Below are 17275 nucleotides of genomic sequence, written 5' to 3' on the forward strand. Positions count from 1 at the left end.
CGGGAGCGGGGACTCCGGATTAAGGTCGGGAGCGGGGACTCCGGATTAGGGTCGGGAGCGGGGACTCCGGATTAGGGTCGGGAGCGCGGACTCCGGATTAGGGTCGGGAGCGGGGACTCCGCATTAGGGTCGGGAGCGCGGACTCCGGATGAGGGTCGGGAGCGGGGACTCCGGATTAGGGTCGGGAGCGGGGACTCCGGATTAGGGTCGGGAGCGGGGACTCCGGATTAGGGTCGGGAGCGGGGACTCCGGATTAGGGTCGGGAGCGGGGACTCTCGATTGGGGTCGGGAGCAGGGACTCCGGATTAGGGTCGGGAGTGGGGACTCCGGATTGGGGTCGGGAGCGGGGACTCCGGATTAGGGTCGGGAGCGGGGACTCCGGATTAGGGTCGGGAGCGGGGACTCCGGATTAGGGTCGGAAGCGGGGACTCTGGATTGGGGTCGGGAGCGGGGACTCCGGATTAGGGTCGGGAGCGGGGACTCCGGATTAGGGTCGGGAGCGGGGACTCCGGATTAGGGTCGGAAGCGGGGACTCTGGATTAGGGTCGTGATCCCAGTGGTAACCCTCTGACTGAGTCTGTTAAAAGCCCCAGGATCTAACAAGCTCTGGAGGACATTAGCTCAGCCCGTCCACCTTTAACTATCCTCAAGGATTTGTTCCCTCTCCCCACTCCTTTCTTCTGGAACAACATGAAGGTTCGGATCAGGTTTTCACACTGTAGCAATGATTGTGAGGAAGGTTGTTTGCTCAGTAATCTATTTTATGTATCCAATAAGGCAAAATCTGATGGGCCAAATTTTATTCTGAAACTGATAGTGATTGACCCTCCTGATTCCTATCCTCACATCACTCTTCATCGTTCTCTGTGCTGTGACAGAGAATTAGCAGCCTATAACTCCGGGTTTAAACAACTCAAGGCCCCAGGCTGGAATCGAGGAAGTTCAACCTGAACTGCCTCACCCCTGTGGCCATACTGCTCACGAGAGCCTCAACAGGGCCTTCATAGGCTATCATTGGGGAGGCAGCGACTTAGTGACAATGTCACTGGACTAGAGGCCCAGGCTAATGCTCTGGGGAACACAGGTTCGATTCCCATCATGGTAGCTGGTGGAATTTAAATTTAATTAATTAATAAATCTGGAATATAAAGCTAGTCTCAGTAATGGTGACCATGAAACTATCGACGATTTTTGTAAAAAAAATCCCATCTGGTTCACGAATGCCCTTTAGGGAAGGAAATCTGCCGTCGTTACCTGCTCTGACCTACATGTGAGTCCAGACCCACAGCGATATGGTTGGCTCTTAAGGGCATTAAGGGATGGGCAACAAATGTTGGCCTTGCAACCGGTGCCCACATCCCAAGAATGAACAAAGAATTCAGCCACCTGTCATAACCTGTCCATCCCTGCTCAACCACATGCAAACACATATATGCCTGTATAAACACACATGCACACACGCACATTCGCACGTACACACACACGCACGGCAGAATTTTTCACTCAATGTGCGGGCGCGTGGCCGACCCACTCGAGCATGAAATAGCACGTGGTGATATCAGCCGAGCGTCCCGACGTCATTGCATACTCGTGAGATATTTCGGTCGGCAGGCATGTGCTATCTCAGAAGCGTGCCCGCTAATAATTAAGAGAGCAATTAAGCCCATTAACGGTGCAATGAACAGAGATTTTTCATTGCCCCTCCAACATGACGGTTGGCGGGCAGGCAAATCATCCAGGCGGCCTTTGCATTTTTCAGGAAACCTCATCCACAGGCAGGATGAGGTTTCTGTTATTAAATTTAAAAAATAAAAATTTAGGGTTAGAATTTCCATCTTCCATATGTTCAGGTGACTGATTCTGATGCGTGGGCATTTTTTTTACCAGATTTTAAAATCTTTTTTAATTGCATTTAAATTATTCAGCTCCATGAGACAGCTCCCTGCCTTCAGGGAGCTTTCTCTCAGCACTGGCTCTCCTCCCACCCCCGCCCCAGCAGCGCTGAGCATTTCAGCGCGCATTTCACACTGGCTGGTCATTAATTGGTCAAACAGCATGAGATCGTGGGTCACATTCGGGGGTCCGTTCCCCAGAAGCTCCCAGGCCCACCCACCAAACTAAAAATCCTGTCCAGACACACACACACACACAGATACATACACACACACACACATATACATACATACACATACACGCACACACAGATACATACACATACACAGATACATATATACAAAGATACATTCACACACACACAGATACATATACACACACAGACACACACACATACATACACACACACAGAAACATACACACACACAGATACATACACACACACACAGATATATACACACACACACACAGATACATACACACACACAGATACATTCACACACACAAAGATACATACACACACACACAGATATATACACACACACACAGATATATACACACACACACACAGATACATACACACACACAGATACATTCACACACACAAAGATACATACACACACACACAGATATATACATACACACAGATACATACACATACACAGATACATACATACAAAGATACATTCACACACACACAGATACATACGCACACACATATATATACACACACACACACAGATACATACACACACACAGATACATTCACACACACAAAGATACATACACACACACACACAGATATATACACACACACACAGATATATACACACACACAGATATATACACACACAGATATATACACACACAGATACATACACACACACAGATACATACACACACACAGATATATACACACACACACAGATATATACACACACACACACACAGATACATACACACACAGATATATACACACACACACAGATACATACGCACACACAGATATACACACACACACACACACACACACACAGATACATACACACACAGATATATATACACACACACAGATACATACACACACACAAAGTTACATACACACACACAGATATATACACACACACAGATACATACACACACACAGATATATACACACACAGAGATACATACACACACACACAGATACATTCACACGCACAAAGATACATACACATACACAGATATATACACACACACAGATATATACACACACACAGATATATACACACACACACAGATACATACACACACAGATACATACATACAAAGATACATTCACACACACACACAGATACATACATACAGACACAGATACATTCACACACACAGATACATTCACACGCACATGCCTTTCTCAGGAGCTGCGCTACTGCACAAGCTGAGATCAATGAATTAAACGGAGATTAGGTATTAAAGCAGAATGACTCCGCCCCCTGCTGTATCTGCTTCAGTGCCTCATTACACAATGTGTTTAAACCCTTGTCGGGGCCAGAGTGGGGTGTTGGTGTGGGAGGTAGGTATCTTGATGCCAGTTAGAAGGGTGTATCTGCCGTACACACGTCTGTGTCTCTACATCACAACTACATTCCTACAAGTCTTAGCGAATACCAACTCAAACATAGCAACTGCTCCCGTTGCCATCCAGATAGTGCCCACTGCTCCCACGGAGGCCCAGCCTTTGACCAACCAGTGCAGTTCACACTATGGCCCAGCCTTTGCCTGCTGCTCCCCAGCCAGTGCCCACTTCTCATGCTGCAGCCCTGCCAGTGCCCGCAGCTCCCACTCCATCCCAGCAAGAGCCTACCACTCCCTCTAGGGCCCAGCCAATGGCCACTGCTCCCACTGCAGAGCGGCCAGTGCCCACTACTTCCACTAAGGCCCAGCCAGTGCCCACTGCTCCCGCTACAGCCCAGCCAGTCACCACTGCTCCCACTGCAGAGCAGCCGGTGCCTATTGCTCCCATGGAAGTGCAGCCATTGTCCCCGACTCCCAATGCAGCCCGGCCATTGTCCCCCACTCCCAATGCAGCCCGGCCATTGTCCCCCACTCCCAATGCAGCCCGGCCATTGTCCCCACTCCCAATGCAGCCCGGCCATTGTCCCCCACTCCCAATGCAGCCCAGCCATTGTCCCCCACTCCCAATGCAGCCCAGCCATTGTCCCCCACTCCCAATGCAGCCTGGCCATTGTCCCCCACTCCCACTGCAGCACAGCCAGTGCCCACAGCTCCCACTGCAGCACAGCCAGTGCCCACTGCTCCCACTGGGGCCAAGCCAGTGTCCGCTGCTCCCAGTGAGGCCCAGCCAGAGCCCACCATGTGAAAACATTCCCAGTCAAATCATGTAGCATCTACCAAACAATAAACCAGCGGAGTTTGTTCCAGACAATGTTGTGTACAAATTACTGACAGACACCTGGTGCCTCTGGAAAGCAAAGTAAAGCTTCTAGATCCTGACCCATGCCTTCCAAAAGGACAAAACTGTAGTCAAAATTAAAACCAGGGGTTAAAGTCTGTGATCAAGCCAAGGCTTTAAGATCCTGGCTTCAGTCAAGGCCTAGGTTTGAGTGTGGGCTCAGGTCACAAGGAGGAACAGCAAAGCCAGTCCTGGACCCTGGGCTGTAGGGTTGGGTAAATACAGCAGGAAGGTCAGCGTGAAGATCAGGCTGCCTTCCTCAAAAATCAGAGCTGACTGTGAGGGCCTTCAACTTAAATTATCGCCAGGGGGTTTAGAAATATTTCTCTTTGACCAAATCGCCAAAAGATTGCGCCAAATCGGAACTGCAAATCAATTTGTGTTGTGGAATTGACCACCTCCGCAAGGAGCTGCTGCTGAGACACTGAGTTTCTGACTCGCTGACAGTCAGAGAGAGCTCAGGTCTGGGATCAAGGAACACTCGAGAGACGATGTGAAAGGAGGCATAAGACACCTTGTGTTTATTGAACTTGTTCCAAGAGCAAAACCGTTCAGCCAGTCTTGTCATCGAGTCAGGTGACCCATCAGAACGTAGCCACTGCATCCCTGGACCCTGGGAGTGGACTTCCTGTCTCCCTGTCATTGCTCACTAAGTGGAGGCTCTGTTCAGTATCTTCCTATCAAAATAAATCATTAAAACGGCTTGAATTTCTAGTGGCTGTTGCACCATCCTTGCTAGTTTTGTACTATTGTTCCTTTAGCTAACCCTGCTAGCCCACAGCTCGGTGGGCAGCACTCCCACCTCACAGTCAGGTCATACATTCAAATCCCACTCTAAAGATGTGAGGGAAAAAAATCCAGGCTGACACCCCTCCCACCTCCTGCAATACTAAGGGAGTGCTGCACGGTTGGGGGTACCATCTTTCGGATGAGGATCAATCTGCTGTCTTAGGTAGATGCAACAGGGCCTGGAGAACTATCAGAAGAACAGGGGAGTTTTCCCAGGGTCCCGGAAAATATTTACCCTCGGCCAACATCACCGACAGGCCATCCGGCATCACATTGTTGTTTGTGGGATCTTGCTGTGCATAAATTGGCTGCCACCCTTTCTGCATTACAGCGGTGAGCACACTTCAAAACCACTTCAATGCCTGTCAAGCACTTTAAGAGGCTTTGAGGTATGAACGGGATAGTGCAAACCTTTCTTTTAGCTGCTTGTAAAAGCTGCTATAAAGGCAGCAATTAAACAGGAGCTTACTCCCTCTATACCTAGTACAAGGCGATAACAAGTTTAAAGTATGCCCAACGCCCAATTTAAAAAGCAAAACCCTTAGTCCCCAAGGTCCATCAGCTCAAAATCCCTATCGGGTGTCAACTCCTCGCAAAGTAGGGAAGGTCTAGACCAAGTTTAATGTCTCTGTTATCAGGATCACCTCTCCCAGGGTATCCCGAGGAACAGGGTTGGGAGGCCATGCGCACACCTTCACATCCAGACTGACTGCGCCGACACTGGGGAAATCCCAATTGTGTTTCCAATATTCCGACACTGGGATTATCCAGATTGTGTTTCCAGCATTCCAACACTGGGAGGATCCAAATTCCGTTTCCAATATTCCAACATTGGGAAAATCCAAATTCCGTTTCCAATATCCCAACACTGGACAGATCCCGACCGTGTTTCCATACATTATACAGTGTCCGATGGCTCCAACAGATTCCGAGTCTGATACAGGTTTTAACAAAGAGTCATAGGTTTAGTTCCGCATCCAACTGCGGAATTGCAAAAGTGCATGAAACTACTCCCTAACAGAGGGATTGGAGTGGAAAAAAGAGGGTAAAGATTCCTTTCCAATTGGGAAAAACAGAGTTCAGTGTAGGCCCAGTCACAGCATTTTCATTTGCGGGGATTGAGGCAAAATAAATGATGATGAGAATCAAAGGTCTGCGACTGGGTTAAAAGCATGGGGAAACATCCATTTCCTTTTTCCAATAAAAGGCACGGGTGTGAAATGTGAAGCTCGTGGACACACGTAGGGGGTGGACATGTTCAATAGGCAATAGGGGGGTATGACCAATGGTGGTAAAGTGCATAAATTAAATAAAACTCTAAAGGTCAGCACCAGCTGTGCAAGCAGGTTATGGTCAGCCAATCGCATGGTCTTGCCACGCCCTGAACAACGTCCTGGCATCCTCTGGGTGCCTCATCTCAACTCAGTTCGCACGATGCCCAGCCAGTGAGGAGTGGGTAAACAGGGACTGGCTGTGCCACATCGGGAGTTTGAGTTGAGTTTTCCACGAGGCTGCTGGGGCTGTGATTGTGATCCAACAACACAGGAGTGGCACCTGCATCAAAGCAGCAGCAGGTCTGATATCGCCACTGATGGTTATCAGGACTAAGCCCCCATCGACCCCCCCCACCCCCCCCACCAACCACTGCCACTGCCACCCTGGCCCCCCACCCCCCTGCCCCCCCCCACCCCTGCCCCTGCCCCCACCCACCCCGGTCCACCACAGAGACCCTACTTTCAATCCCTGTTTCTGATATCTCGAGGTAATTGAGCGCAGGCTGCGAAGCCATGTAAAGAAATCCAGCCACCGCGATGGGTTACAAAGTTAAAAGGGTTGTTTTCCGACAAACAAGAACTTAAAGGTTTGAAAAGGATTCATTTTTCTAAAATGGCAGATAGAGTTCACAATACCTGACCACTTGTGTCTTCTGACAACAGTGCGAGGATCCCTGATAAGAAAGACACACACTTAAAAACTGCACATCAGCACATGTCACTGCGAACTGTCAGGGAAGACAACACAGCATAGGATTTGATGGGTTTACACTGATAACCCAAGGCCACATACAACTGGATATTTTACAACCAGAATCACATTATAATCTTAAAACACAAACTCCTCCTGATGAAAAAATTGACTATCCTGTGTTCTGGTAAGCGTGGCTTCCCGAGAATCAATAAGGACCAGGCCTTAGGTGGAACTTAAAAATGATATAACTACTTAGGAATTAACGACAATCAATCAAAACCACATTTGGAACATGGAAAGGCTGAATTTAAGTACAATTAAGAGACCACCCCTGTACAGAAATTAGTTATTCAGCCCTTGTATTGTTTTATTTATTCTTCCATGGGATGTGAGCGTCACTGGCAAGGCCAGCATTTGTTGCCCATCCCTAATTGCCCTTGAACTGAGCGGCAGCATGTCAGGGGGCAGTTAAGAGTCAACCACATCACTGTGGGTCTGGAGTCACATGGAGGCCAGACCAGGTAAGGGCAGCAGATTTCCTTCCCTACAGGACATTTGGTGAACCAGGTGGGTTTATTATTGCAATTGGTCACCATTACTGAAACTAGCTTTATATTCCATATTTATTCATTGAATTTAAATTCCACGAGCTGCCGTGGTGGGATTTGAACCTATGTCTCCAGAGCCTTAACCTGGGCCCCTGGATTACTAGTCCAGTGATATTACCACTATGCTACCATCTCTCCTGCAAAGTATTGGGAGCATACGTGAAATTTTTAGATTCACTTAACTAACTCACCCAGGGATTAAGGGAAATGATTACTTGATACATTACTTGATGGATATCCTCCTTAAAATATTTTTACTGCAACAATTGAGATTTAAAACTGGATTCTCTACTAGCAATAAGATCATACCTTCTTCTCTTTTTCCTAGAACCTATTTAACATTGCGATTGACTGTTTCCACCAGACTTTGAATTACGTTTGGTTCATTAATAAACCATATATTTTAAAATTTGGTCCTGCAGGGTCTTCTGTATTGCTAACTCGAGAACCTGACTCTGTACTTCATTCGATGAGGGTGCGCATTACTGAAGAGCTATAGCCGAAACCTAATAATGCCCAGGAAATTATCATCTGGCTTTAATTTACTAAAAAGGCTACCCGGAGGATTGATAATACATCACGGGTGACTCCTTCCCTTCGCAGAGGGGTAGATCTGTCCTTCAGACCCATTTAAGCTTCTTTGGGGTCTGCCTTTCCCTGCCTGAAGTTGAGGGGAATCATCAGGGAGGTACCCCTGATCTACCCCAATAAGGAGCTGGGATTATAATCCACCACAAGGCCAGGAAATGGTGGGGTCACAGGGTAAACCGGTCCCGAGACTCAAGGAGGAGGCTGACTCCTGATCGCTATTCAATGACCAATTTGTAGGAAGTACAGCAATCAGAATTACACCTTTGGTGTTGCCTTATTTGAATTCTGAAAATAAATTATCAAACCAACCAGCTTACAACTCCGACCTCATTGTAACTGCCGACAAACCTGACCACAAAGGGTTTATTATTCCATTCCTTGGCAAATTATACGACAGCGAGGGTTGCCAACCCTCCAGGATTGGCCTGGAGTCTCCAGGAATTGAAGATCTGTCTCCAGGACACTGCTGTGTGCAATCCTGAAGAAAAATCATCGGGACATCAAAAAATATTTCTTTTTGTCATTTTGTTTGAACATATCTCTTCACCGGATATAAAAATATTGAAAATGGTGGTTGGGGAAAGGCTGTTTGGCTGACAGTCAAGCGTTATCCAATTGCGTAATGAGCCTTTTTGCTTTCCAATTGGCGTAGGAAGACCATGCATCACAAGGATGGTGTTGGTCGACTAATGGCTGGAGCGTGGGGGTAAGTCATGTGGTGAAAGCCCTAGGAATGCATTTAATCAGAGTTAGCAACCATAAGTGCAGCCACACAGGAAATGTTACTGGTTGCCAAAGCACCCCTACTGCACCAACCCAAGGTATAATTTACACCTTAAGCCACAAGGTAATTGTTGTGACTGGCCCTCCTGTTTTAACTGTTACTGGGCTCTGGGTTAATGTTTACTGACTCCCCTGGGCAAAGGCAGAAAACAGACACTTGTTATTTGGTAACCACACGGTGAAGATTGTGTGCACCTGCCTCTCTGCTGCCTGAGGGATAGGGTGAACGTGGACTGTAATGCCCCATCTTGATAAAAAGGGCACTCACCGCCCAGAGTCATAGCTGACGTTTGGCTATTTAGCTGACGAAGACTGTGGCACTGGGCCGGGGGTGGGGAGGGGGGGCCAAGAGGGGAGGACAATTATAAAGGGGGCAAATGTTCCATTTCAAATGGAGATGGGAAAATAAGCCTGAGTCCGGTTTGTCCTCCGATTTCTCTCACCAACATCTTTTGTCACTGGCGCTATGAATATCTGCACGGAGCCCAGGTTGGCAGTGTCCTCTCGAGCTAGCAGCTTCCAGTCTTCCTCAGTCAGGGTCTCCGTGTCCCCGATGGCAGAACATGCCTGAGCCAGGAGCAAAGAGCGTGCCATTCGTCTGACGTGGAGGTCGTCAGTCTGTGTCTCAGACGGCAGCTGTTTCTTGCACTGTGTCCAGCTGTTTGGATCATTGGATTTGGCTCCAGCCTTAAACAGCAAAATAGCTAGAGTTTGACTGCAGCCTTAAAACAGCAAGTCAATTACCTTTCCCGAAATTCGGACTGCATTTTACATTTCAATTGTTACATCATCACCAGCCTAGGGTCTTCTACACACCCCCCCACCAGTGCAGTAGCGATGTGAAGGCTATTTGAAAGGTACTGCCATCGCCTGGGGGTTAGCATGAAGGTGCAGCAAGCAACTAGGAAGGCAAATGGTATGTTGGCCTTTATTGCAAGGGGATTGGAGTACAAGAATAAATAAGTCTTACTACAGTTGTACAGGGTACAGGTGAGACCACATCTAGAATACTGTGTGCAGTTTTGGTCCCCACATTTAAGAAAGGATATATTGGCGTTGGAGGTGGTGCAGCGAGAGTTCAGTAAATTGGTCCCTGGGGTGAGGGGGTTGTCCTATGATGAGAGGCTGAATAAACTGGGCTTATATTCTCTGGAGTTAGAAGAATGAGAGACGGTCTCATTGAAACCTACAAAATTCTGAAGGGGTTTGATAGGGTGGACACAGAGATTGTTTCCGCTGGTCGTGGAGTTTAAAACACGAGGGAACGGTCTTAGGGTTAGGGGCTGATTGTTTAGGACTGAGATGAGGAGAAATTTCTTCACTTGTTGTGAGTCTCTGAAATTCTCTTCCCCAGAGGGTTGTGGATGCTCCATCGTTGAGTACAGTTAAGGCTGGGATAGAGAATTTTGGTCTCTCAGGGAATTAAGGGATATGGGGGAGTGGGCGGGAAAATGGAGTTGAAGCCCAAGATCAGCCATGATCGTACTGAATGGCAGAGCAGGCTTGATGCGCCATGTGGTCTACTCCTGCTCCTATTTCTTGTGTTCTTGTGGGACTGTCACTAATGTGGTAGATAAGGGTGTGTCAAGGATGTTATTCTCATGAACTTTCAGAAGGTATTATACGAAGTTCCACAGAAGAGAACATTAGCAAAAATGAGAGCGCATGGAATTGGAGACAACCTATTAGATGGAAAGGGAATTGGTTAAGAGATAGGAGGCAATATGGATAATGGTTATTTAGTCAAACTGACAGAGTCTCGCAGGAACCTGGGCCTCAGGCTTCTGTGTTATTTAATGACTTGGATGAAAGAATAGAGAGCTGAGTTCCTCCAACGAGTGTCTGGGGGCAAACCATCTCCAACTGCCTCAATAATGCCCTTCCCACCATCGTAAGGACAACTCTTTTCACATTCCCTGTGGCAATGAAGGAATTCATCCACAGCACGGGCAGCACACAGAACCAGCAGTCAGTATGATCTGCAGCATTCAACAAGACAACTCAACACAATTATTCTGGCTTCACATCCCCTCCCCTGTGACCATCACCAGGGAAAAATACGAGAGCCAATATTGTGGGAACCATCGCTTTCAAGACTGTCCCAAAGGCAAACATGGAAATATGTCCCCACCCTTATACACTGTACCCCATCCAACTCCCCACCCTCTCACGCACACATTGTACCCCATCCAACTCCCCCACCCTCTTACACATACACTGTGTCCCATCCAACTCCCTACCCTCTCACACACACTGTACCCCATCCAACACCCCACCCTCTCACACACACTGTACCCCATCCAACACCCCACCCTCTCACACACACTGTACCCCATCCAACTCCCCACCGTCACACACACACACACACACACTGTACCCCATCCAACACCCCACCCTCTCACACACACACTGTGTCCCATCCAACTCCCCACCCTCTCACACACACTGTACCCCATCCAACACCCCACCCTCTCACACACACTGTGTCCCATCCAACTCCCCACCCTCTCACACACACTGTACCCCATCCAACACCCCACCCTCTCACACACACTGTGCCCCATCCAACTCTCCATCCTCTCACACACACTGTACCCCATCCAGCTCCCCACCCTCTCAGACACACTGTGCCCCATCCAACTCCCCGCCCTCACACACACACTGTACTCCAGCCAGCTCCCCAACCTCAGCCATACTACAGATGGCAATGGCAATCTACTGCAGTGCCTTGCTAAGCATCATCGTGGAAGTCCATGGGCGCCAACACCCTCTTACGGGCCTGGTACATGAAGAAGACAGAGAGAGTCTGTGATAGGGTAGAGTGTACATGGAGTTGAAAGGCTGAATGGCCACTTAACTCAATACTTTATGATGATTATTTTAAAGGTTACAGAGATGAGTGGATTTTAATTCTCAAACAGGACCAGTGGAAACAGACCCCCAACCCTACCCCATAATTCCCAGCATTTTAGCTTCATTGCTTTTTGGTGATATTCTCTTGATTCCCTTTGAAATGCACATTATCATCAATAGGAAAGTTTCCTCATGAGTTTAAATTGTAATGGTGCTTGGAGGGATGGGAGCTCTGTGGGTTCCAGCCTCTGCTATCCTTTGTGTAGTAATATGGATGTGTCACTCCCTTGGCACACTACCAGTGGTACTGGACAGGGTGCAAGAGGATCTCGAAAAATCTTACCACAAAATTTAGAAATTCCCAATCCTCCTTATCCAGAAACTCATCGTACGTCTCTCGGAGTATCTGTCAAAAAAGAAAGATGTCACATTGAAGGGCTTGTTACTGACACACACACAAAGACACACACACACACACACAGACACTCACTCACACACACACAAACACAGATACAGACACATACACACACACACACACACACAGAGATGCAGACACAAACACAGAAACAGACACACACACACACAAACACAGAAACAGACACAAACACACAAACACAGGCACACACACACAAACACAGAAACAGACACAAACACACAAACACACAAACACAGACACACACACACAGATGCAGGCACACACACACAAACAAAGAAACAGACACACAAACACAGAAACAGACACACACAAACACAGAAACAGACACAAACACAGAAACAGGCACACACACAAACACAGGCACACACACAAACACAGAAACAGACACAAACACAGAAACAGGCACGCACACACAAACACAGGCACACACACAGATGCAGGCACACACAGACACACACACACGGTGCTGCATGCTAAGTTGGTTGGGGGTTAAGAAACTCCAGTTGGTTTTGAACCCCCTGTGGTCAGAAGGAGAAATTTGAGATGATTTCCACCCTTGGAGCGAGCAGGTTAAAAAATGAGCACTCCTGTAGGAGTTGCAGGAAAGACAAGATCAGACACAATGGTAATGGCCATCAACTGGCCAGGAACTAGAGGCATATTGTCACCTGTGCAACCATACGTTGTAGCAACTGGCAGTTGTCATGTCCTTGGTGAGGGAACAGAGACATTAGCTGATGACTAGTTGCACCATTTAAAGGATTTACTGGTTAAGGGTCATAACAGCTTTCAAGACAGGAGGGGAATCCACAAGCCTGCACCCTGCTTTGTATTCATTAACCTACTGGGCTGGGAGGTCTTGTGGAGCAGCGGGTAGTGTCCCCACCTCTGGGCCACAAACTCTGGGACATACAATATAACAATGTCCTGTAGTACTACAGGAAACTACTGGCTGCAAGGTAATGAAGTGGTAAATGTATTGTGGTGAACGGGGCTGCTGATTCTCAGCATATGAGTGATCTCATGCATCTGTGAAGTCCTCCTCAAGCCTGTTGTAATGCAGCAGTTTATCTTCCACTGCCAGGCTGTCTATGAGCTGGGTCAGGGTCGGTTTGGAATCAGTGGAAAGGGCCACTTGAAGTTCATATAGCAAGGTCTTCAGGAATTGATGGCCACAGGAGGTGCATTCATGCTGTGACTAAATTTAATTATCAGCCTGTAAATCCTTCCAATACGCCGGATGGCAGGCGGTAAGAGTGGGAGAGTCTCCTGGTCAGCCATACTGCAGGAGGCAACGGCAAACCACTGCAGTACTTTGCCACGTATAATCATGGACCAATCCAATGGAAGTCCATGTTCACCAACGCCATCTTAGGGCCTGGCACCTGAAGGAGGAGGAGGAGGGGGAACCTACTGGGTAGGCAGATAATGGTGACTGTGTGGTGGTTGCACCTTACCCTGACCAGCACTGTACATAGTTACCAGCCTGAAGTAGATACCTCCAGTTTGAACACCAATGGTTTGGCAAATGAGAATCAAACAAGGACAGAAGGAGATCATTCAGCCCATCATAGCTGTGCTGGCTCTTTGGAAGAGCTATCCACTTGGTTCCATTTCCCCTAACCCACTTTTACTTCTCTCCTTTTTTGCCTTTTTCACTTATTAACCTGTTTCTCCTTTAAGAGCAATCATGTGTTCTGCTCCCACCCTGCGGATCCTCTGTCACCCAGTGACCATTGTCCCCTAGCATTGGCTCGCTCATTCACCCATCAGGCTCAGGGCAAGGAAATCTCTTCCCAAACTGGCCTCAGGGTCACTCTGAATTTTGCCTTCGCCTTTCCCAAGAGGTGGTGTGACTGCGCTAGGGGCGAGTGTTAGGAAAAGGAGGAGGCCATTCAGCCCCTCCAGGCTGTTCAGCCATTGAATTAGATCCTGGCTGATTTGGGCTCGATCTCAAATTGAGGGTCACACCAGGCCAGATGGTTTGTAAGTTTGCAAGGGTAACAGGAATGCAACGTTGGCCATGGGTGCCGAGATAAGATGGCAGGAGTGGGCAGTTAAGAGTCAACCACATTGCTGTGGTTCTGGGCTCATATGTAGGCCAGACCGGGTAAGGACGACAGATTTCCTGCCTTAAAGGACATTAATGAACCAGATGGGTTTTTGCAGCAATTGGTGATAATTTCACGGTCATCATTACCGAGACTCACATTATATTCCAGGTTTATTAATTGAATTTAAATTCCACCAGCTGCCGTGGTGGGATATGAACACATGTTCCCAGAGCATTAGCCTGGGCCCTTGGGTGACCAGTCCAGTGACATTGCCACTACGCCACCCTCTCCCCATATGTTGCCAATGAACACAGTTTCTGACTGTCAAACGATGAGATCTGATGGTCTGCTAGCTTAGATACAGGACTGACTGATCAGCTGCACCTTTTTCGCCTCTACCCTGTCCATATAACATTGCAGCTTTTTCACACAGCTGAGGGAGCTGTGTTGCCTGCAGAGGCAATTCACCTCAGGGTCTCCAATGGCAACATCGGACCGTGCCTGACCTATTCCATCTGACCTGCTTTGCTCACGCTATCGCCCAACCCTCCCAGATAAGCCCAATCTTACTTGTAGACTCTCACCTCACAAATCTCTCTCTGTGCGGTGAATATCCACAGCAGAACATTACCCGAGGGGAGAACAAGCTTGAGATTCTTGGCAGTTTCTGCCTGGAGTCTGACGTATTGCTCGCTGCCCTCCGTCAGGTACACCTCGATGATCTTCTCGGCGAGGATCGTCCTGAGGAGATAGCCAGCCCTGTCCTTCATGCTCAGCACAACTTTGAAGAAGTTGTTCATTTCGTGCCACAAGTGCAGGTAGTTGAGTTCGGAGAGGATATGATTTTCCCTCAAGAAGGCCGCAAACGGCTCTCCCGCCAACTGATCGGCATTGAAGGCCCAATGGAGATACTGAGATTGCTGGGGCATCTCAGAGAATTTCCAGCACGTTAGCATCGAGGGCGCCTTGATGAGGGGGATGGTGGAGTCCTGCTGCGGGAAGACACACTCATCGGGGATGTGGGCTGAATCAGCTACCCACCTGTCTTTGGCTGCTGGAGAACAACAGGCCCACCTCACAGCCGGGGAAAGGCACCCCAATGTGGAGGGCTGGGGGAGGCGGGGCACAGGGGGCTTCGGGGCGCTCCTGGCCTTCAGCTGACCCCGAGGACATTCCTGCTCTCCCTCGGCTTGCAGGCTCCCTGAAGGCTGAGGTGCCACCTCGGTGTTTTGTGGGTGCTTGCCTGTACAGTAGGGCAGACCCCAGAGGAGGCGTTTATTTGCCTTGGTGAAGTACGGCTGCACGACGCCTTCCGTTTTTTTGATGCTCATTTGCAGTTTGGCAGGGGCCTTTGTAACCTGCCCTTGAGAGAACCTCGCTCGGTATTCCCGGAGGATCGGGGCACATTCCTTCAGTCTCCTCAGGCTACGCTTGCAGTGTGTGAGGAAGCGAGGCAGCCAGTATGTCTTCAGTTTCTCCAGGACCCGGTGGTGCAGTTTGACCATAAAATCCCTCCGGGTTCGATAGGGCTCCTCCAACGCCAACGATGGGACATCTTCTCAACAAAGAGGAGAAGAGACATCGGTCAGGCAACAACAGCACAGATCTTCCGCAGAATCATACAGGATATTAAAGGGCAGAGGCGCTTTTTATAGAACAATATACACTTTCGCTTTTTTGAAATTGTTCATTGATCTCGAGAGTCTGTTGGGGTCGCGAGTCAAGTCAGTTAAATAATTAAGGGCAGATCATCATTTTTTTTAAAATTATTTTTCCCTCCCTTACCCAGCGTGGTGTTTGGGAAGTTGGGAGTTGCAGCTCAGGAAACCCTTCCAAAAGAGACAGGACAGACACTGGGGCGAGATACTCAAAACCATCAATTAACCATTCCCAAGTACACTAGTTTGGTGGTTAATATCATCGGACAAATAACCTAGAGGCTGAGGCTGGGATTTTCCTGCCCTGCCGCCCGCAATTTGACAGACCAGCCAAAGGTCCGGTGACTTTGAGCGGGACCAGGAAATCCTGGCCTGAGAGTTCAAATCCCACCATGGAAGTTTGAGAATCTGAATTCCATTTTTTTTAAGAAAAAAAATCTAGGAATGAAAAACTGGTGCTGATTGTCATAAAAATGTAACTGGTTGACTGATGGCCTTTAGCAATGGAAACCCGTCCGTTTACCAGGTCGAGCAATTACGTGACTCCAGTCCCACAGCAACATAGCTAACTTCTCCCCGTACTGAAAAACTGCCTTGCAAGCTACTCATTAGCTATCAAACGGCTACCTATAGTGGCCTGAGAACCATCTTCTCAAGGGCAATTAAGGATGAGCAATATATGTGGCCTTTTGCCAGTTATGTCCACATCCCAAGCAGGAATAATGACAAATAGCTTGAATCTTGGTCAGCCCCTTATTCTGAGGCTGTGCCCCGTGTTTTAGATTCTCCGACCAGCGGAAACAATCTCTCAGCATCCACCCTATCAAACCCCATCAGAATCTTGTGTTTCAGTGAGATCACCTCTCATTCTTCTAAACTCCAGAGAATATAAACCCATTTACTCAGCCTCTCATCACAGGACAACCCCCTCATCCCAGGGACCAATTTAATGAACCTTCGCTGTACCACCTCCAATGCTAGTTAGACAGGTTAGGCTTGTATCCACTGGAGTTCAGAAGGGTAAGAGGTGACTTGATTGAAACATATAAGATCCTGAAGGGTCTTGATAGGGTCAATGTGGAGAGGATGTTTCCTCTTGTGGGAGAATCTAGAACTAGGGGGTCACTGTTTGAAAATAAGGGGTCGCTCATTTAAAACGGAGATGAGGCGAAATTTTTTTCTCCCAG

At 48.2% G+C, this 17275-nt stretch overlaps 1 protein-coding gene across 1 annotated transcript in view; it reads right to left on the reverse strand.

The window, feature by feature from the left end:
• rgsl1 (regulator of G protein signaling like 1) overlaps positions 1-17275 on the reverse strand; it is a 37479-nt gene that overhangs the window by 551 nt on the left and 19653 nt on the right. Inside the window, exons 6-8 of the mRNA XM_078561784.1 lie at positions 15015-15985; positions 12284-12346; positions 9531-9774 (exon numbers count right to left, since the gene is read on the reverse strand). Coding sequence (XP_078417910.1) covers positions 9531-9774; positions 12284-12346; positions 15015-15985 — 1278 coding nt within the window. The remainder of the gene's footprint in view (positions 1-9530; positions 9775-12283; positions 12347-15014; positions 15986-17275) is intronic.

This window comes from Cetorhinus maximus, chromosome 17 (genome assembly GCF_964194155.1).
Source record: "Cetorhinus maximus chromosome 17, sCetMax3.hap1.1, whole genome shotgun sequence".
NCBI classification, from domain to species: Eukaryota; Metazoa; Chordata; class Chondrichthyes; order Lamniformes; family Cetorhinidae; genus Cetorhinus; species Cetorhinus maximus.